A 23,073-nucleotide genomic window follows, 5' to 3' on the forward strand; every position below is an offset into this window, starting at 1 on the left:
TGTCAGGTACATTTCTTCAAACTCCATTGCTTTTGAAAACAGCATAACTTGGAGATAATGAATTAATATTTGAAATCTACCAGTCAGTTTTGTCATTTGCTCACCAACATACCAGATTTAAATCTACCAGGCCAGACAGCAACTGAATGACAGTGTGTTCTAGATAAAAAAAAAAAACTTTTACCAAAAAAAAAAAAAAAAAAAAAAAAAAAAAATCACCTTCAAGAGCAGGTAACAGGGTCTGAACAAAATCACCTGCTATAGACAAAAGGTGGCCTTTGGAGCAAAAATTCATATCCAAGACAAAAAAACCTTATATGGTCTCAAAATATACATTCACAAAAGTAAATAAGATTGCTTAATAGACTATTTGTGACATACTGCACATGTCCACCCTAGCGTGGAATGGCACAAACTCTGTATGGGTGGGGCTGCAGCGTACCCCCTAAAATAGGCTCTGTGTTGATCTTCGTCACCCCCTCGGGGAGCCGGAAGGTGAATGCCCGCAGCAGGTTGGCAAAGAAAATAAAGAGCTCAGTCCTCGCTAGATGCTCCCCCAAACACACACGGTGCCCTGCAGAAGGAAGAGGTGAAGGACAGTGAGTAAATTTCCCTGGCCTCAAAATTGAATGGTATTCATCCTCACACAAAGCAAAGGTATTTTTGCTGAGTCCAGAATTTCTTCAGGACTTAATGCAATCAAGGACACAAAACTTCTTGTAATTCTTCCTTTAGAGAATCCTATCTGCAGCTATAGATAACTGTGCACCCCTTCTGCTCTGAGTTTCGCTTCAATTACCTCAGAAACCTCATCTTCATTTGACTGACAACTTTAAAGGAATTCGTTCAATCATGTAAATGAAGAATAAGGACTTGCTCTTCCTGGGAGATGTCATGCTCCAGATTTGTATGCGTAAAGCATCAGCACAGCTGCTTGCAAGTACTTTCTAAATGTATGTCTAGTGTTGAAATGTATGTCCCAAATCAATAACCATAATCATTAGCAGAGAATTTCCTTCCAAAAATAGGGTAAGGTAAATGTATAGATTTGTCAGGACATCTCTGATTTTCCATGTTATTATTTGTTCAGTAGAACAAATGTTTATAGTTGGATTGGGAAATGTTACTGAAAATATTCATGTTAATTTTATCACTGTTTTCCACAAAGAGGTTTAAAATAAATGACCAATAGGTTTTTAATAGGCATCTTAATTCTACAGTCCCAATCCAAACCATTAATGTTTGTGCTGTCGGTCCATTTACCTATAGAGAATGGTAAAAAGGCTTCTTGGCTCACAAAGTTCCCATCCTTATCCAAGAAGTGACCAGGGTTGAACTGTTGAGGTGTTTCCCATTGCTCTGGATCATACAAAGACGAAGCAATATTTGGAAAAACTATGGTGCCCTGAAAGGAGAAAAACACTAACTCAGTTCTGGCTGTCAATCCTACCCCAGCAGTCAGAACCAGCTAGGTGAGACCAGTGCTAGTTTACTTTCAGAGTTCAGTGTTGTATCCTGGTAGGTTCATTTCCCCAGTAGGAACTGTGAGGAACATCAAGTCTTTTTGTTTCAGAATGTCAGTCCAAGCCTGACGGTGGAAGTGGCCACTTCAATAGAAACTAACGACTTTATTTGTGCTAAACCCATTTTCACTTTTAACATTAGAAGTTTCTGTGACTTAGCCTCTTTGATGAAAGCTAGTTGCAAACCTTCATGCTTTTCCCTGGATCTTTTACAGGCTTTCTGCAGGCAAAAATTCAGTCAGAAATCTTTCCAATGACTTATCAGCACAAATCAATCACAGTATCTTTCAGTATCAATCTTGAAGGTTTTGTCTTCATTGTTTTGTAGAAATACTTGCTAAAATCCCCTTTTCCATCCAGGGGCATCTTTCACTACTGATAACCCTCTCCCAAGAGCTGCATCATTCAACTCAGCCTGGCAGATGGTTTCTTGTCCTTGTTCCCATTCAGGCTATGACCCAGAGGTATCCAGCCCTACTGCTGTTGAGGGGAAGACCCTGACACAGGTTTTAATCCACACCTTGCTCTACAGATGCAGGAAAGTCTGCAGCAACTGAGAAACTGTGTCTGTACCTTTTTGAGGGGAAAGCCAAGCAATGTAGTGTTCCTCACACACACTCTGGGCATACCAACTGAGACAATGTTGCTGAAGCGTTGGATCTCATGAACCACAGCATTTGTGTAGGGCAGTTCTCTCCGATCCTCGTAGCAGATTAACTGGGAAGGTCCCAGAACGGCATCCAGCTCCTTCTGCACTTTCTCTGTGGAGAATATTCACCATTTTAGGTGGAAAAATTTATGAAGTATTTTAACTAATTCCATTTTCAAAGACATTTCCCATTTAGAACTATAAGGACAGAAACAAAATTAATGTAAAAATATAAGTAACTTCTTTATAAAGAAAACAGAAGTAGCAGGGTGTTCCAACAGCTTAAACATATGGGAGCTCTACTTCTGAGTCTGAAGTTTCTTGACTGTAGATTAAGAAAAGACATTTGTTGTTCAAAAATTTCAAACTAGTTACCTTACTAAAACTTAAATTCAAGAGATAACTGATTTATCTTTGTATTTGCTTTTGGCTAGGTGCCTCAGGCACCTACAGACAGTTAGAACCACTAAGCTCACAACTCTCAGGAATTTAAGCCAGGTGAATCTGGGCCTTAAAAGCCTAATTCTTATTAAAAGGAAATGGCTTTTATGCAGGACATCTGTTAAGTGAAGCAATGCCAACTAGAACAATGTCCAAATAAAAAAAACCTGGATCTGCTTCTTGGTGCCTGCCTTTTGATCAAGAATAGTTGATTCTGGAAGTTCTGGGAGCATTAACAAAAGTATAAAGTTTGTTTTGTAAACTTCAAGAGAGGCAGTACACACATAATAAAAATGCCTTAGATTTTGAACAAATGATCCTGTCTTTCCAGGTCCTTTGAAGCAACACTAAGATGCAGGGAAGCCCATTCTGTATCAATCAGTTGTGCTCATTCACATCAAGCCTGCTCAGTGACTGCCAGCAGTCCTTCACAAAATCATGTTAGGTAGACCCTGACAACAGAGATTTAAGCACCTTAGAGAATTTAAAATGCATATCCAGAAAGTTTTTTTAAGTAAACTTCCTTCTATGAAGGACTAGCTTGCAAAATCAAGCATGACTACTTCAGGATCCAGTATAGTTTGAAGTGATCAGTCACTAAGTACAAATATGCATCTCTGTTCCAGTAGTTCCGAGAACAAGGAGAGCCCAATTCAGTGATTAGGCAAAAGGCTGAACTTTTCCATATGGTACATAATGGAACTGCATAACATTGTCATTGGGCATCAACACAGGCAAAAGTATGAATGGATTCAAAAAGAAGCCACCAATTAAATGATGACAGATATACTGGTGTCAGTTCATTATAAGAGTCTAGATGAAATGTATGACTCAAGCCTAGGAAGGATCATGCTGCACACACCCTGCTTTCCCAAGTATGTGCAAAGTATTATATTTAGAGAAATAAAATTATTTAGGTAAGTCAGCACTTTCATAACCTTAATTACATTACATGATAACAAACATGCAATAACACAAGATTAAGTAGACCTTCTTGTCTGACAGCTACAAGTGGAGCAATTTTTTTCTTATCTTCATCTCTTTCCTCCATTTAAAATTCTGTTCTCCAGGTATTTGCATGTATTCTGCTGTGTAACAACGATATTTCTGTTATCCAGCATAAGAGATCATTCTTTCTTTGGTTTACATTTAGTGCTCTATGAAAGTGACTGATAGTTATTTAAAAGCTAGACTTAAAAATAAACTTCTTAAATATACATAGACATAACAGATGAGCCATCTAATTCCCCTATAGACTGGAATAATTCTGTTGCAAGGAAGTCAAATACATCACAGAGATAATTTAATCACAGATTAAATAGACACCCTGATACCTTGGAATCGTAAATGGACTGATGGACAAAAATAAAGTCAAAAGTTGCCAATTGACCTTTAGGTGATTATCTTTACTACTACTCTGACCTACAGTGCACAAAGAAGGTCAGGACTCCCTGTAACCCCCATCACTGATACTCAGCTGATACAAAGCAGTATTGAAGTTTCCAAAGAGTGACATCCCTACTACCACACATCAGTTTCTGGTTAATTATTTTCAGGCATCTGTCATGTTTACGACTAAGACAGAACCCGACTCAGTCTCTTGAAGTACCATCAGCACCTCACCAGTAGCTGCAGCAGTGGCCACTGTTCCTTTAATTATGCATGCAAACCCTCTGGCTTCCCAACCAGCAACTCCAATCCCCTTACTCCATTGACTAGCTACCACAATCTTCATTTCCCCAAAGACCTCAACCCCTCCATCTCAATCAGCCACAACCTCCTATATATATGCATACTTCCCAAACTGTTAACTCTTTCTGGGAACTGCCTTATGCTTGTGACCGCTGTAAGAGCTGGTATACAGATACTCTGGATCTACCAGTGCTGCCCAGCACAGGCCTAGCAGTGCCAAAATGTCCATGTGCCACTAGCCATATACCAGCATCTAGGAATAATCTCTGATCCACGTAAACATGATGCCTTAGCTGTTCTATTGCATCAGAGATATTTGCGGTGTGCTTATCCACTCACCTTGAATGCCTGGATTTGCCACCATATAGAGCAGGCCCCAGTTTAAAGTAGTGCTTGTCGTCTCTGATCCACCCAAGAAAAGGTCATTTATAGAATAAACCATGTTGTCCTCATTGTATGTGGACCTGGGCTCATCTTTGGACTGCAAATGATAAGATAAAGTAGAGGTTTATACATGAAATTTAGAAAAATCAGAACCGTTTTAAATATGATTTTATCACTGGTTCCAAGCTCTATTGTGTTCTGCCTGTAGTAGAATAGAGAGAGACTGATAAAGAATATTAGGCATGAATTATGATTATCAATACAAAAACTAACGTTTCACAAACGGTCAAGGCATGGTTACTCCACTCTTAATCATGAAACTAAATCACGTGCTCTCCACAGAAAAGGACTGTTGTCTTAACTGTGCAAATTGTGGTACATTTAGAATGTTTCGTAAGTAAATCTTCCTCTGAAGACGTGTACCAGCATGTCATTCTTCACGCCTCAAGTCATATTCCATCACTTAGTTTTTCTACCAATCAATACGGTGACCAGGGCTGGGTCAGAACACTGGGCTGTCAAAAGTTCTTAACCTGTGGTATTCAGGTTTCTTCACTACAAGGCCACAACAACTCACGTACAGCTGCTCTGAGGTTTTATAGATTTCAGTTAGAAGTGTGAGGATATGTGTGTATACACAGAGAGTATGAAAAAATATTGTTATGGTTTGGGGGAATTCATTGTCTAAAGTTAAGGAGGTTATGCTCAGGGGTCTTGAACTTTTCGTTTGCCAGTGGAGCAACTGGAAAGTGGGAAGGACATTTTTCCCTGTTGTAATATCATCTTATCTTTTTATATTGTCCCTGCTTAACTATTACAGACAGTTCAATTTTTTAATAAACAAACTTGGATGATTTCCATCCAGCAGAGTCCCAGAAGAGCTCGCTGAAACAATTTCTGATTCACTGATGTTCAAGTCTCATAAATCTTAGAACAGCAGTGAAAGACTTTAGAAGCAGTTAAATGCTTTGGAAGACCAGATGTATTAATATTGTGCCAGTATCAAAACATTTTAAAACAAGGATCCAAGGAACTAGAAGCCAGTTAGGCTGACATCCACCCTGGACGTAAAAATACAGCAGCTGATATAGGAATCAATTAATAAAGAATTACCAGCTAGAAATACAAATTAATGTTATTTATTATGATACAGAAAACTGATCGTGCAAGGAGATCTGATTTGATTCTTTGATAGAATTACCAGCTTGGACGATAATGACAATTTCACAGTTGCAGTATACTTGAAATTCCACAAGATAGTTGCTTTTGTTCCCCACAATAATAAAATAGTCAAGCACTATAAAGTATTCATAAGACACATGCTAAAAGACTAAATAGCTGGCTGACAGAAATAGCTAATAGACATTCCTCCCTGGATGCATGTCTCTCTAGTATGATTGAGCACAGCAGCAGAGCCAAGTCAAGGGAGCACACAAGGCAGGCAGCGGTCCAGGATGGCATACCCGTTTCGGCTGTGCCAAGAGATGCAGGACGGGTGCCTACAGCCTGACAAGTTTGCAGTGCCCTCTGTTGCTGCAACCAGCACATGACCACAGCAGAAGGGACACCGGCTGTCCCTACAGGGAAGCACTGCCACCCAGGAGCAGCAGTCACTACCCACTTCTCTAGGGTTTGCAAGAACAGATACCCCCCACCCTGGATATCTTGTCTGGCTCTCTGAGCCAGTCTTGCCTTGTCACTCCCCAGTAACACCAGTCTCATCTTGTCACTTTCTCCCCTTTCTTCTTTTTCTTCCTATCACCAAGCAGAACAGGAGGAGGAATATGGCCTACTGCAGCAGAGAAGAGGAGAAAGGAAGAGTGATTAAGTGGAGGTAAAAGGAGTCACAGAGAGGAAGGGCATCTGCTAGTCCAGGGACTAGGGAGGGGATCCAGTTCCCGAAAGATTCAAAGAAAAAGTGATCCTCGTAAGGTCTAGAAAAGGGAGAGATACGTGTCCCCACTCACAGTTTAGGCGAGCCTCCTACAGCCTTTCAAAAACCCATGGATTCCCACCTACCTGTACTAAGCCTGCCTGCCCAAAATGTCCTCATTTGTCCCGGTTCCCTTTGCCTCCTTGAAACTTCACTGACCCTGCCACTCTCCTCTTCTCCAGTCTTGTCTGAAACTCCACTGACTCCTAGGTTGTTTCCCCGCAAAATGCTCTCAAAATCTAACTGTCCTCTTGCAGCAACCTCTCTTGACAAACCCTTACCAGACAAATAGCCTACCCAGAGCATCCCATTCTGTCTCCCCAAGACCTTCCCAGTTCTCCTGCCATCCACTTAGAAATTCAGCATTCTTTCCTGGAGGCCTTAAATCATTTTGTAACTTGTGCTAATGAGAAAAAATGTAGTGTTTTAACCTGCCCTTTAATGAAAGGATTGCAAGGTGCTGTGGCATATCAATAATTAGAAAGGATTTAGCAAGTCCCTGGTTACCGGATTCACATTAGGATGTCTATGAAAGGTAAGAGATTGTGATAGAAGGGCTCAGACTGGAAGATTTAATGGTCCATTTCACCTTATTCTCCATGAATGTATGATCAGGCAGAACAAATACTTACTTTGTCAATGTGATCCAGGTAAAAGTCAATGAAATCCTGCCGTTCATCTGGTATCCCACGCTCCATGTGCATTCTGATCTCTCTCCTTGTAAAAGAGCTCAGGAAGTCATAGCAAGACAATGCCTTCTTATGAGGACCGGGGAGATGGCACATCAACCAGGGGAATATTTCATACAGCTGCAGGAGTGACATACAAGAGGTACCACAAAGTCTCTATTACTAGAAAATGTATTTTAGGCCTACTAAAACCAGAAGATAATATTCATGTTAGCATGTGGTTTGGGCATCATTAGTAAAATATTCTGACAAAGACTATGTTTATGTATTCAAGTTGTGAAACAGTACACTATATAATTTCTAGCTGTCTTGATGGTAAAATTCAGAGTTCCGCAGGCTTTCAGCTCAACCACAAGCCAAATTAGAATCATTGTAATTAGAATGTATTCATTTATTGAATTATTCAATTCATGTATTCAATTACAATGAACTGTATTCAGACATTTAAAAAGTGAGATCCTGCCCTCCAGTGGAGAATATCAGGAAGGAAAAAGCAAAGCCGCTGCAAACTGTCCTCACCAGGATGTGCAAAATCGGTTGATAGAATCCAAAGCAAGGGCCAGCTACCAGTGGCTGGTATACAAACTCGATAATCCACCAAAGCACTCTCTACTAATCGAACTCTCAAGGATCCTTAGTAAAATTTGAAACATCTGAAACCCAGAAAAGCTGAGAAACAGCTACCTGACAATTTTAAGTACTCATCTCTAGAAAAGAAGGGGTTAGCTGACACAACTGGATTAACTTTATCCTTTTCTCTTACTGTTTGGGAAAATCTAGCCTAATAATAGCTGCTTTCTACTTATTCTGATAGCTAAAAAGTTCATTTTGATTTTCAGACTATATTTGTGCCTGGGTAATTTGTGTACATTGTTCTTGTATCTGCAGTGTATTTTCTCTTAATAGGTCTTTTCCAGCTTGAAACATAATCCCATTATTTATTTACCAGCAGAAGTTCAACCCTTTCTCAGTCTTCATTTTGCTGAGCTCTTTTCATACTCTCCTAATTATACCACACAAAGCACATTATTAGGTGTTCACTGGAGTCCGGCTGAATTAGATGGACTATACTTCCATCTTTTTGGAAAATCAGTTCTTATTGTCAAACATCCAATTATCAATTAATCATTGCCTTATCACAGAAAGGTAGTAGTCCAGCCCTTGGTAAATTCACATAGAACTTCATATCCTTTTTGTTTAGTTCCATCTCTGAGTTGTTTTTTTTTTTCTTTCAAAATCTGTTCAGAAGCCTTACATACAATTGTGGTCTGGCTAATCAAATATGGTTGCCCAGATTACATGCATTCCTACTCTCATATGCATGCACTTTCCAGCTACTATGACACCCTAACTGTAAGCGAAATTTAGCTGTCAACATTCAGGACAGGAACTGAGCCCATCCACCTTCCTGGCTACCAGTCCTCCCAAAACTCCTCCTCCATTTCTGGAAGGGCCCAATCCACAGTGTTCTCCCATTCAGTACCTGACAGCATGGAATCCAGTTAAGAAATGGGGATGTGGACGCAGCAGTGTTAATTTTTTACATTTACATTACCACACTTATATTTACCACAATACCGAGTACCCTTTGCATCCAGACAGTGGGAAGGTTGCAGCCCTCCCTCTGGAATGGTTTGAACCCCTGTTCTTATTTCCCAGAACAGCATCTGATTCATTGGACTAAAGCAAAGCTAGGATAGGAAGGAGAGAAGAAAAGCAGGTGTATTCTCTATCCCAAAAGCAGGTCTTGCCTGCCACCACGACACACAACTTATAGGACCAAAGCTAGGCTAAGCAAAAGAGAACCTGACCATAACTCAGTGAGAACGCTCCATGGGATGTGGGGGGAAATCTCTGTATTAGAGGGATTGCTTATGTGTTTTACATTAAGAAGCTACTGCATAAGATGTATGGGACAGCTTTACAAGTGGAACCAGAACCAGAACTCCCAGGCAACTTTGAATATACTTCTGTGCAATGCAGGCCTCTTCTAGTGTCAGATAAGTCCTTGACTCTCAGAAGAGCACTGATTGTTTTGATTACCAAGCTTACAGGCATATTTGCTGGCTTAGCATTTCCTATCTTCTGCTGAATATGTATACTACTGCTCCTCACTCAGGGTAAAGGAGTCAAATTTCTCTGGGAAGTCTTCAAGTCTCCACTTCTTATAGAGGAAATGGAGATAAGTAGTCACAGGCAAAACACTTAGGTATTTGAATAATTTTTCTCTCTGTTGACTGTATATAAAACAGTGTCTAAACTTGGCATGTGAATCACACTTTTAGACCTGACATTTAGTATTTAATAATCATGATGCCCAAGGCAGGAATCTGTTGTGCATTGGGGTTGAGAAACCAAGTAACAAACACGATCCAGGACCAGTCCATCAGCTTGTGCCTTGCTGCAAAGACCGAGGAGCAAACTACCTTATCACGGTACCCAAACACAGGACAATGAACACAAATGACCAAGGCTGGTATGTAGAGCATTACCATCACACTTTGAGATCATGCACTGCCCAGTAAAGCTGCATGGGACATCACTCAACAATTCAGAAACTTTTCCCTAACAGCTACCTCTTGAATCTACATTTCTCACTTTCTGTCTTATTCAGAAAAAGACAACAGATCATTTACTTACATTATGAATAAAGCTGCCTCCAAATTTGAACAGATGCTCTGTGGCTCTAATCAGTTCATGGAAACCTTTATCCTCTCTGGAGAAGCGATGTCCAAAAACGACAGCACAAATTACATTTGAGATAGAATGAACGATAGGAAAAGAAGGATCCAGAGGTTTCCCTGCAACCATAATAATAAATGTCATTGTTAATGTCTCCTATCTGCTTTAGTGAAATGAGATAATATTTTAGGTTACCCAAAGAACTTTCAAGAGAGCATTGCATTTCACAGAGAAGCAGCAATCTTCTTCCAAAATTGTAGCATCAAATTGATTCTTCACAACTACGGCGCAATCCCGTAACTCCAGGAATGCACAGCACCCTAAAGAAATGCCAGATGTGTAAAATACTTTGTAATATGACAGACCAAATTTAGAAGTAAGAAAAAAATTCTATGCAAATTTGCTGTCTGGCAAATTCAACATAGGTCTCAAGCATGGGAATGACTGAGAACACTGCGGTCAAAGAGAATCCGAGAGGAGAACCATAAGAAGAGAGGCAGCCTTATTCAGCAAGGACATAAATACATGCAAGGCTACTATAATTTGTCTGACTTTGCTAAAGATGTACAGTCTCCAGTAAGATAAAATGTCGTAAACTCCTTTCAACCAATTGTATCAACAATGTAATAACTAATTTTAAAACAATTACTTGAAGACCTAATCCCAAGAAAACTATTATGTGACTATAAAAATGACTATAAAGAACTGTATTTATGTATGTATCAATACAACTGTCCAACACCCAATGCACGATTCGGATTAGCAACTTACTGTTCTGGGCTTTTTTTTCCTGCACACATGGTCACATCTCAATCTCTCCCAGTTCTTAAACCATGGGATTGGGCTAGATTTAATTACTTTTAATTTATACAATGCTAGCCACAGCATGTCCTTATTTACTGTGCCTTTGCGTAATGATCACTATTGGGAAATCCAACTCACATGCTCCTAAATGGGTTGATCAGGGTAAAATGTAATGAAGACAAGATTCTAGTCACTGCCTTACAGAGTGCATGCAAATGGCACTACAAGACTTAATTCATCAGCACTGAAAATGTGTCGATATCTTTATGTACCAGCACTATATACGAGCCAGCAACGTGCCCTTGAGACAAAGGCGGCCAACATCATCCTGGGCTGCATTAGGAAAGGCACTGCCAGCAGGTCAAAGGAGATGATCCTTTCCCTCCAATTAGCACTGGTGAGATCCATCTGGAGTGCTGGGTCCGGTTCTGGGCTCCCCAGTACAATAGAGACATCAACATACTGCAACAATTTGAGCAAAGGGCCATAAGGACAATTAAGGGATTGGAGCATCTGATGTAAGAGAGGCTGAGAGAGCTGGGACTGTTTAGTCTGGAGAAGAGAAGGCTCAGGGAAGAATCTTAAATGTGTATAAATACCTGATGCAGGGGAATAAAAAACATGGAGCTAGACTTTTCTCAGTGATATCAAATGAGGCAATGGGCAAAAATTGAAATACATTAAATTCTGCCTAAATATAAGAAACTTTTTTACCTACACTGGTAGGACTGACTGAACACTGGAACAGGTTACCCAGAGAGGTGGTGGTGAAGTCTCCATTCTTGCTGATATTTAAAACCCAACTGGACTCAGCCCGAAGAAGCCTGCTCTGATTGCCCCTTCTTTGAGAAAGGGTTAGACTAGACCATCTTCAGAGATCCCTTTCCACTTAAAGCATTCTATGATATAAATAATAAGCAAGCTCCAGTTTTGCTTCCCAATTTTAGTAGGTTTGTAAATAGCTTTGAACAAGAATAGTCTCCCACTGGGTTTGAAAACGGAGGACTGGAGTCTTTATATTTTCAGTCCATTCCACAAGAAACTGTAAGACTCTGCACACTCTCTTGTGAAACAAAAGCTGCCCTTAATTTCAGAGCAGGACAGAGAAGTTCATACACTAAAGACATCAGACTAATGACAAAAATGAATCAGTATTTATACGCAGAGATACCTTTCATACTTGCAAAAAAGTCTACCAGGTAGTGGGCCTCTTCTTGAACTCGATGCTCCAGACCTCTTTTCCCCAGACCAAGGTCACGTAGAGTCCTCAGTGCAAACCTTCTCTGCTGCTTCCAGGTGTGTCCAGTTGCCAACATAATCCCTGCATTCATTCAAGGAAGACCTCTTCATTATGCTAATATTTATTATAGACATAAGACTACAGTAATAGATTTACTAAACCACAGAATATAATGAAACTATTGCAATTGCCTGTGAACACAAAGACACAAAGGAACAGCCGTGGCATATAAGCATGTGGGCAGGGCTAAAATGGACAAACTCAACTGGGTAATAACACAGCTTGGAGAATTAAACTTGATCCAAGACAACCAGTTATCTTGGGAAGTTTGACATCTGCTTCTCTAGATGCTCTCTGAAGCGCTTGCCTCCCACTCTCTCCTATGCTTGGAGCTCACCTGACCAGAGTAATGCTTCTCATTTAGGGGAAAGGGGAAAGAGTTCTGACTGTCCACAGTCAGGGACTGAAGTTCCTGTCCACAGGGCAGAAAAGTTCAGTACTTAGGCTTTGTGACAAATATCTTCAGGAGAAATAAACATCATATACTAACAGGATCTTTAATGTAGTATAAGAATCACCAATGACTGAAACAAATTTGAATTAGAAATACTTAAAGAATTTGGTTTCCTTGAAAAAGTTGGAGTCCCAAATAAAATAAAGGTTGTTTCATAATGCATGTGTTCATGAAAATCAGGAGTTTGTGAATTTCCAGTATGATTGGGGAGTATGAAAACTACAGCAAGGTTGAAACAAAAGTGCACTAAACCTCTAGATGCAACTGCGAGAGTAAGAAAATATTCACAAAGGTAAAGGAATGGGAAGAAGATATCACTATCAAGCTCACTCTTCAATTGAAAACCTAATGGTGGGAGGCAGCAAGTCCAGGACAAGGAAGTATCCAGTCTGCTGCTCTTCCTCCACTTCTCTGTGGCACAACCTACCACTGCCTTATCTCATCACCTCTGAATCTGCTCCACTGAATATTTCACACAAGACATTATGAACATTTTTTTCTTTTGCTGGTGGTCTTCTACTACTACTATCCAAAGGTTATTTCACCCCTCCCTACTTTGCAGTTCACCTGGAAGTCATTCCTCACAAACCAACCCTGCTGCTGTGGTACCTTTGAAAGCGGATACAAGCTACAAAAGAGCTGCAATTTGTCAAGACAATGTTTCTGTGCAATATTTATGGCAAGAAATTCTCACCTTTTCCTTTGGCCATTGCTCTGAAGAAAGGAGTCACTAGCCTCCCAGAAACATCTTCAGGGTGCGTGGTCATACCATCCTTAACTGCTTGATATCCATTCAGTATGATCACTGGGGCCCATCCAAACCACAAGGTGAATATGTTGCCATGAATTTTTGCCAGCTATAGATGGGAGGGAAGCCAGGAAAGCACAAATAAAATCCCACACACTGCAAACAAACAGAGGATGAACCTGTTTTTACACTGATTATAGGACCAGCCCTAAGGTGGAATGATGTTCTCCATCTTTCCCACAAGATTACAATTATCTGTGAGAAAGCATGAATGTCTTTTCCAGCATTCACTGTTGGAAACAACTGAGTATTCCAGGTTTCAGAGCCACAGATTTATACCAAGAAACATTAGGTAGCTTTTATTACTGCATATAAGCCAAGGCTCAATTCACAATGATAAAGGGTTTTTTCTATGCATGAATTTATTTCAAAGGGTTTCTATCATTTGTACTGGTAAAGTGGCACAAAGGGAACACAGAAATGTCAGAGGAGTAACTAGCTTGTAGAGACTGGACAAGTTACTTTCTTCTTTCCCCCCGCCTGTTTGCATATTTAGGTACTGGAGCTTGAGTCACACCATTCTGTCTCACAGTGTCCTTACTTGCTATCTGAACCTGCTGTCTGCTTGGAACAACTGGCATGCCTTGTCCAAATCGCAGTGACAGAAGTTACTGGAGTTGTCTGCTGAGAATCCTGAAATCACTGCGAGAACCAACAGAATGAAATAGAGGTGGCTTTGTGCACAAAAGTACTCCTCAAAAAAACAACTAACAAAAGGTTTGCGGGGTTTTTTCAGATCCTGTCAATACAAATAAGCATATAGATGCAAGATAGTGCATCTTAAGTATCTATTTACTGCTCAAGCTAGAGAGTGCCAGTACTCAGAAAGCTAAAAATCCATGCTGTAAAAGTAATTTTTTTTTAAATAGTATTTATTTTCCCTAAATGCAAATCTTACATATTATCCCTATGTTGCCAAAAAACTCGGAATAAAGAACTTATCAACACCAATTTAGTGTAGATAAGCAGACACTTCTTTATTGACGGCCGAGTGCACGGGCGAGTCCTCTCACAAACCACGCACCCCGAACACCAAAATCATACACCTTATATTTAACTTATTCATTCGTATTCATTAGATTTCCAAAAAATGTTATGCATATTTATTAGATTTCTGGGAAGTTATTAGCATATGTTAATGTCCTTTACACATGCGCATTGAAGGTCTCTGGTGGTCTTCTAGAGTCCTCTGGTGGTCTTTCATAGTCTTCCTCACTTGTCCGCTTCTTGACCTCCTTTAGGCAATTCTGCGCAGTTTGGCCCTTGACAGGTAACTAACTATTTCTTGGCAGATAACTACAAGTTGCTTCATAAAGAACTTATCAGTTTCCATTAATTTAAAATTCTGACATCTTATACATTCTTCTAGGTTATAATATACTCCTACTAATAAACACTTGTCGTGGTTTCAGCCCGGCCGGTAACAAAGGACCACGCAGCCGCTCGCTCACTCCTCCGCCCCCCTCCGGTGGGATGGGGAGGAGACGGAGGAGAGAAAAGGAAAAGAAACTGGAACCTCGAGGGTTGAGATAAAGGCAGTTTACTGGGACAAACACAAAAGAGATTACAACAACAACAACGGCACTAATGAAAAAAGGTATACAAAAAGAGTGATGCACAGTGCAACTGCTCACCACCCGGGACCCGACGCTCCGCCACTTCCCCCCACCGAAAAAAACAGAGACCACCCCCCGGCCCGCTCCCCATTTATATACTGGGCAGGATGTCACATGGTATGGAATAGCTCCTTGGCTAGTTCAGGTCAGCTGCCCCGGCTATGCCCCCACCTCCCAGGTTCCTGTAAAAATTAACTCTATCCCAGCTGAACCCAGGACATTATCCACCCCTTATTCTATACCATCTACATCATGCCCAGATCTTACTTTTTTTTATTTTTTTTCCAATCAACCACTACAACTTTCCTTGTCTTATATATAAGTATATGGACTCCACCCCCTGACCTCGCACACACACACACGGTGTTCCTTTAGCCTATGGGCTATCCCTCTAATGTGTCCATCAATTTTGGGGCTCTATCTGTTGTAACAGTTCTTCAGGATAAGAGAGAGATGGTGTGAGATGTTGGGTTGTTGTACGCTGCCTCTGGAACTTGTGGCTAGTACATTTGGTGCAACTCATGCCCCTGGTCTGCAGGTCGAAGATGTTGATCTTGAGGAAATTGGTGGGTGCCAGTTCAAGTTCTATCGCTGTTGTACTTGGCTCAGTTTCAAAAGTCCATCCTGTAGTCATTTGGATAATTCTCACAATAATACCCTTGATATGGCATATAGACACTATAGATACAATGACATGCATTGGCAGGTTATTTAGCAGTTAAAATATCATACAGCCCAATTCACTGGCTATTCTCTCCCAAAATCAAATCTCCCTGAGGTACACATCGAACCTCCCCATCCTTCTGCATCACCCACCAGGTGTACCCAGGTCCTTGAGCAAAAACAACCCCTTGAATGGGTTTGCTTCTGCTTGAGGGAGGACTAACCCAGACTGTCTTTCCTAACATACTCCTCATGCGCACTACAGGGACTTTATCCCCTTCTACAGTATGTGGATCTCTTGGTTGGGCGGGGCCAGCCCGATTGGCGGATCCTCTAGTATTAACTAACCAGGTGGCTTTTGTTAAATGTGTATCCCAATGCTTGAAAGTTCCACCCCCCATCGCTCTCAATGTAGTTTTCAGCAGTCCATTGTACCGTTCAATTTTTCCGGAGGCTGGTGCGTGATAAGGGATGTGATACACCCACTCAATGCCATGTTCTTTGGCCCAGGTGTCTACGAGGTTGTTTCGGAAGTGAGTCCCGTTGTCCGACTCGATTCTTTCTGGGGTGCCGTGTTGCCATAAAATTTTCTCTTCAAGGCCCAGGATAGTGTTCTGGGCAGTGGCATGGGACACAGGGTATGTTTCCAGCCACCCAGTGGTTGCTTCCACCATTGTAAGCACATGGCACTTGCCTTGGCGTGTTCGTGGGAGTGTGATATAGTCAATCTGCCAGGCCTCCCACTGTTTATATTTCAGCCATCGTCCTCCATGTGACAGGGGTTTTTGCCGCTTGGCTTGCTTAATTGCAGCACATGTTTCACATTCATGGATGACCTGTGAGATAGTGTCCATGGTCAAGTCCACCCCTCGATCTCGAGCCCATCTATATGTTGCATCTCTTCCCTGATGGCCTGAGGTATCGTGGGCCCACTGAGCCATAAATAGCTCACCTCTACGTTGCCAGTCCAGGTCCACCTGAGACACTTCAATCTTGGCGGCCTGATCTGCCTGGTGGTTGTTTTGATGTTCTTCAGTGGCTCGACTCTTGGGTACATGAGCATCTACGTGACGTACTTTTACCACTAGCTTCTCTATCCGAACAGCGATATCTTGCCACAGTGCGGCAGCCCAGATGGGTTTACCTCTGCGCTGCCAGTTGCCCTTCTTCCATTGCTGTAGCCACCCCCATAGGGCATTTGCCACCATCCACGAGTCAGTATAGAGATAGAGCACTGGCCACTTTTCTCTTTCAGCAATGTCTAACGCTAGCTGGATGGCTTTCACCTCTGCAAACTGACTCGATTCACCTTCTCCTTCAGCAGTTTCTGCGACTAGTCGTGTAGGACTCCATACAGCAGCCTTCCACCTTCGATGTTTTCCCACAATGCGACAGGACCCATCAGTGAACAGGGCATATTGCCTCTCATTTTCTGGCAGTTTATTATACAGCGGGGCTTCTTCGGCCCGTGTCACCTCTTTCTCTGGCGACATTCCAAAATCTTTGCCTTCTGGCCAGTCCGTAATCACTTCTAACATTCCTGGGCGACCGGGGTTTCCTATGCGAGCTCGCTGTGTGATCAGTGCGATCCACTTACTCCACGTGGCGTCAGTCGCGTGATGCGTAGAGGAAACTTTCCCTTTGAACATCCAGCCCAGCACTGGCAGTCGAGGTGCTAAGAAGAGCTGTGTTTCAGTACCAACCACTTCTGAGGCGGCTCGAACTCCTTCATATGCTGCCAAGATCTCTTTTTCAGTTGGAGTATAGCGAGCCTCGGATCCTCGATATCCCCGACTCCAAAACCCCAGAGGTCGGCCACGGGTCTCCCCAGGTGCTTTCTGCCAAAGGCTCCAGGTAGGGCCATTCTCCCCAGCTGCAGTGTAGAGCATATTTTTAATATCTTGTCCTGTCCGGACTGGCCCAAGAGCTACTGCGTGAACAATCTCCTGCTTAATCTGTTCAAAGGCTTGTCGTTGCTCAGGCCCCCATTTAAAATCGTTCTTCTTCCGAGTAACTTGGTAGAGAGGGCTTACAATTTGACTGTAATTTGGAATATGCATTCTCCAAAAACCCACAACACCTAAGAAAGCCTGTGTTTCCTTTTTATTAGTCGGTGAGGACATAGCTGCTATTTTGTTGATGACGTCCACAGGGATCTGACGACGCCCATCTTGCCATTTTACTCCTAAGAACTGGATCTCCTGCGCAGGTCCCTTGACCTTACTTTCTTTTATGGCAAAACCAGCCTTCAAAAGGATTTGGATTATTTTCTTCCCTTTCTCAAAAACTTCTTCTGCCGTGTTGCCCCATACGATGATGTCATCAATATATTGCAGGTGCTCTGGAGCTTCACCTTTTTCTAGTGCAGCCTGGATCAGTCCATGACAAATGGTGGGGCTGTGTTTCCACCCCTGGGGCAGTCGATTCCAGGTGTACTGGACGCCCCTCCAAGTGAAAGCAAACTGAGGCCTGCACTCCGCTGCCAAGGGAATGGAGAAAAATGCATTAGCAATGTCAATTGTGGCATACCACTTAGCTGCCTTTGATTCCAGTTCATATTGAAGCTCTAACATATCTGGCACAGCAGCGCTTAGCGGTGGCGTGACTTCATTCAGCCCACGATAATCTACTGTTAGTCGCCATTCCCCATTGGATTTCTGCACGGGCCATATGGGACTATTAAAGGGTGAGTGAGTCTTGCTGATCACTCCTTGGCTCTCCAGTTGGCAAATCAGCTTATGGATTGGGATCAGGGAGTCTCGGTTGGTGCGATATTGTCGCCGGTGCACCGTCGTGGTAGCAATTGGCACCTGTTGTTCTTCAACCTTCAGCAACCCCACAACCGAAGGGTCTTGGGAGAGACCCGGCAGGGTAGACAGCTGTTCAATCTCCTCCGTCTCCAATGCAGCTATACCAAAGGCCCAACGGTACCCTTTTGGGTCCTTGAAATACCCCCTCCTGAGATAATCTATACCAAGGATGCACGGGGCCTCTGGGCCAGTCGCAATGGGGTGTTTATGCCACTCATTCCCGGTTAGACTCATTTCAGCTTCCAATACGGTTAGCTCTTGGGATCCCCCTGTCACACCAGAGATACAGATGGGTTCTGCCCCTTTATAACTAGATGGCATTAGGGTACATTGTGCACCAGTGTCCACTAGAGCCTTATATTCCTGTGGGTCTGATGTGCCAGGCCATCGAATCCACACTGTCCAGTAGACTCGGTTGTCCCTCTCCTCCACCTGGCTGGAGGCAGGGCCCCTCTAATCCTGGTTAGAACATCCGTTACTCACTTTCTGCACACGTAAATCGGAAGTCCCTTCAAGGGGATCGGAAATGAGATCAGCCCATCTACTGCGTCTGGGGGACTGCTCACGGGAAACTGGAGCAGCAGTTTTCCAAGAATTCTCTTTTCTGGTTGCTTTTTCTCGCAACTCCTGTACCCGTGCATCCAAGACTGAAGTGGGTTTTCCATCCCACTTCCTCATGTCCTCTCCATGGTCACGCAGGTAAAACCACAGGTTAGCCCGTCGAGTGTACTTTCTCTCTCCTCTCTCTTGGGCAGAGGAACGCTTACTCCCAATAACTGCGATGCGGGCCTGTACAGGTGAGGAGGAGGACAGATCCACTTTGAATTGCTGGAACTCTCGGGACAACTCCTCCACAGCTGAGACACAGGCCCGTAGGGAGGAAGAGAGACTCCCTTCGTATTGCCGGAGTTGGACAGCCAATTCATCCACCGTTTGTCCATAGCCTTCTCTCCAGGACATTACTGCCAATGAGTTGGCATAGGTTGGTGGTGCACTTCGTAGAAACTTCCGCCACATGGGTTGTGTGCATTGGACTTCATCTGGATCTGTGGGTGACTGCGCATTTTCTGGATCATTGTAAATCACCTCCAGCACGGCTAATTCTCTCAGGTACTGAATACCTCTCTCCATGGTGGTCCACTTGCCTTGGTGACATGTAACTTCATCCCTGAAGGGGTATCTTTCCTTTACACCTAACAGAAGTCGCCTCCAGAGGCTGAGGACTTGTGTTTTTCTCCCAATCGCCTTGTCGATGCCCCCTTCCCTAGACAGAGATCCCAGCTGCTTGGCTTCCTTACCCTCTAATTCCACACTACTAGCCCCGCTATCCCAGCATCGGAGCAGCCAGGTAACAATGTGCTCACCTGGGTGGCGGCTAAAATCTTTTCGCATGTCACGCAACTCACTCATGGATAGAGATCGGGTAATTATTTCAGGTTCTGCCTCTACCTCCTGTTCTCGCGATGACCCTGGTTCATCTTCATCTCTCGCTAAGCGAACTGATTTCTTTGTGTGTTTCTTTTTCTGTACAGGGGCGACTGATACTGGCACAGGCTGGTTCTCTGGTTCAGCTGCAGTGTCTGTCACCGGGGTAGGGGTAGTCATGGTACCTGTTGTCGTGGTAGGGGCAGCCACGGTGCTTGTTGTCGGGGTAGGGGCAGCCACGGTGTCTGTTGTCAGGGTTTGGGTAGCCACGGTACATGTTGTCCTGTTTTCCATCTTTTCCCCCTTTTCCCCCCGAGGGTGCTGCATAATATCAAGCAGTGTTTGGTAGATATTGGCCAGAGCCCAGCACAGTGCAGCGAGTTGTATGTCTTTGGAATAGCCACAGCATTTTTCTTTCAAATATTCTGTCACTTCATAAGGGTTCTGTAGTTGTTCGGGAGTGAACTTCCAAGTCACTGGCGGTGAGAAGTTCTCTAGATACTTGCCCATATGCTCCCACATGCCGTGCCACCCATGAGTCTCCAGCTTTGGGGGAGATCTCTGAGTGGTACTCTTAAAGAGCGTTTTTGTAGCCCTAAACAAGACCTGAAACATATTCAGGAGGCATAGCACTAACAGCACATTGGCTTGCGCATCCCAAGGATATTCAAAATTCTCAAAAGCTGTTGTAATTAGTCGGAAGGAGAAGAGGGAGGTGAACGGACGGGGGGAGGTATCCCCCCCTAATTTCCCCATGGATTGGGTGTAATTACCAATAAAATCCGACAGAAGGCGCCCAAAGTATGGAAATGATATCACTGCCTCATACAGATACCAGCTTAACCTCATGACCAGTGATGTAATCATTTCATAAGTCGACATTGCCCAGTACAGCAAAATGATAATCCCAATCACTCTCCCAGAGATGAGATACGCAACTACAGGCAATACATAGAGCATATAAGAGCTTACAAAACGCCACCATGTAAACAAATGAAACAACATTGTGACTAACATCTATATATCTAAGAAATGCGTTTGGCAAATTTGTTTCAACACGCTCTGGCCAGATCTGTCGTTATCTCAACCCTTCTGCCCCACGTTGGGCGCCAAAAAGGACTGTCGTGGTTTCAGCCCGGCCGGTAACAAAGGACCACGCAGCCGCTCGCTCACTCCTCCGCCCCCCTCCGGTGGGATGGGGAGGAGACGGAGGAGAGAAAAGGAAAAGAAACTGGAACCTCGAGGGTTGAGATAAAGGCAGTTTACTGGGACAAACACAAAAGAGATTACAACAACAACAACGGCACTAATGAAAAAAGGTATACAAAAAGAGTGATGCACAGTGCAACTGCTCACCACCCGGGACCCGACGCTCCGCCACTTCCCCCCACCGAAAAAAACAGAGACCACCCCCCGGCCCGCTCCCCATTTATATACTGGGCAGGATGTCACATGGTATGGAATAGCTCCTTGGCTAGTTCAGGTCAGCTGCCCCGGCTATGCCCCCACCTCCCAGGTTCCTGTAAAAATTAACTCTATCCCAGCTGAACCCAGGACAACACTATATCCAAATCATCTTAAATCTTAAGCTTGTTATCTAAGTTCTAAATGTTCCTACTAGATGATTTTGGCCAATTCCTCCGGCCTTGGTACCGGGTTATACAGAGGATTTCACAGCAGCTGTTGGTTGTTGGTTAAATGTGTAAAATGCAATAGAGATATACTTTTGCTAAAATATTTCTTACAATTCTATATTCCTATCGAATATGATTAATTCTAACTACTAACTAATCAATAACAAATCAGAACTACTAACTAATCAATAACAAATCAGTAACACCTAAAGGTATTTAATCCTAAATTATATCAATTTTCACATGTATTTGTCAAATTTAGTGTTAAGGAGTGATGGGTTTAAGCATCAGAATAATTTTCACACATTCAGAACTTCCAATACTGGTTTTCTTACATTGGCAAACTATGCTGCAACAACTTTTTCTTTTTTTGCCAACCAAACCAGCAGTTCCCAATCAAACCAAGTGCAATATCACAGTGGCTAGTTAACAACTACAGTATGTTATCAATGTAGTTTTGGGAGAGGATGTTTTCACATAGCAAACAACATAAGAAATGGGAAATTACAAAGACTTTTACACAATTAGGAGTATCGGAAAATAAATACCTTCATGAGGAGATCACGATTAAACTGAAAGTTCAGCTGTATCAAGGTCCCAAAAATTGGGAGAGGGATTGGTCCAGGAGGAAGCCGTCTCCGTACTCGTTGCAACTTAAAAAACTGCATAATTAGAAGAAATACAGCCAATACTATAAGAACTTGACTGATTAGCAACATTTTAATGGTTGCTTTTACCAGCTTGTCTTTATTGAAAATAGTCTATTGAAGCTCTTAAGGCTGTTGCTCAATCTGTTTTTTCACAAGAGCTTAAATTTCATGTAAATATTCCCCGCCCCTAACCCTCCCTCTTTATTATCAACCACTCCCTTTTTGTCCCACTCATTACATTCTCATGCTCAAGCATATTTAACAGATACATCCCCTTTCCCCTCTTCCCATTCAGATTATATTTATCGAATATGGATCACAGGATTTTTAGGAACGGTCTTAAAAGACTAAGGCCAAGATTTTCCAGGCAATGTAGCTACACAAATCCACATGTAAACTGTTCATCTAATTTTCTGAAACAATGGTGGATGGTGTGTGCTTCTACAAATATTCCATGAATGCTTTTAGAAAAGCAATAGTCATACATACCAATTAAGCATGCAAATGTAAGTGGATATTAAATCTTGGAGTTTTTTTAAATGTTTTGTATATATTCCATGTACACATATATCCAGTAATGGCAAGGTTGATAAAAGTTAAAAGCCCACATTTATCTTAAGATGGATAGACGAGTATCTAATGCTTAATACAAAAAGCAAAATCTATTAGGCTTTCAAATTTAATTGAAAATGTAACTGGTTTAATATATACCTCTTTTTTTTTTTCCAACCTATTTGCAATAGCTAACTTGACTGAAGGTTTTGCCTGCTTCTGAATTTCCCCTTTCAATCTCAACATAAAGGTGGATACCCTAAAGGGTATTTTAAGCAATCATCAGAAAGCTTACCAGAGGAATAAAGCATATCCACACAGAAAGTACATCTAGTATGAAACACATAGATTAAAAAAAAAACAT

The 23,073-nt window shown here is 42.4% G+C and overlaps 1 protein-coding gene across 1 annotated transcript; it reads right to left on the reverse strand.

Moving 5' to 3' along the window:
• Window positions 1-395: 395 nt before the first annotated feature.
• On the reverse strand, window positions 396-22,226 carry LOC126039383 (cytochrome P450 2J4-like). Its single transcript, XM_049802463.1, has 9 exons — window positions 22,056-22,226; window positions 13,246-13,408; window positions 11,969-12,118; window positions 9,952-10,112; window positions 7,255-7,431; window positions 4,645-4,786; window positions 2,097-2,284; window positions 1,264-1,405; window positions 396-574 (listed from the first exon to the last, which is right to left on the reverse strand). The coding sequence occupies exons 1-9, from the start codon at window positions 22,224-22,226 to the stop codon at window positions 396-398; spliced, it is 1,473 nt and encodes a 490-aa protein (XP_049658420.1).
• Window positions 22,227-23,073: the final 847 nt, after the last annotated feature.

The sequence above is a fragment of the Accipiter gentilis genome, chromosome 6 (assembly GCF_929443795.1).
Source record: "Accipiter gentilis chromosome 6, bAccGen1.1, whole genome shotgun sequence".
NCBI lineage: Eukaryota > Metazoa > Chordata > Aves > Accipitriformes > Accipitridae > Astur > Astur gentilis.

Bases quoted from the DNA above. Each gene is read 5' to 3' on its own strand.
- LOC126039383 (XM_049802463.1), bottom strand. From the start codon at position 22,226: ATGTTGCTAATCAGTCAAGTTCTTATAGTATTGGCTGTATTTCTTCTA. The intron at 4,787-7,254 runs GTAAGTATTTGT...TATCATTTGCAG, and splicing joins ACCTGGATCACATTGACAAA to TCCAAAGATGAGCCCAGGTC. The intron at 1,406-2,096 runs GTACAGACACAG...TTCTCCTTTCAG, and splicing joins TTGGCTTTCCCCTCAAAAAG to GGCACCATAGTTTTTCCAAA.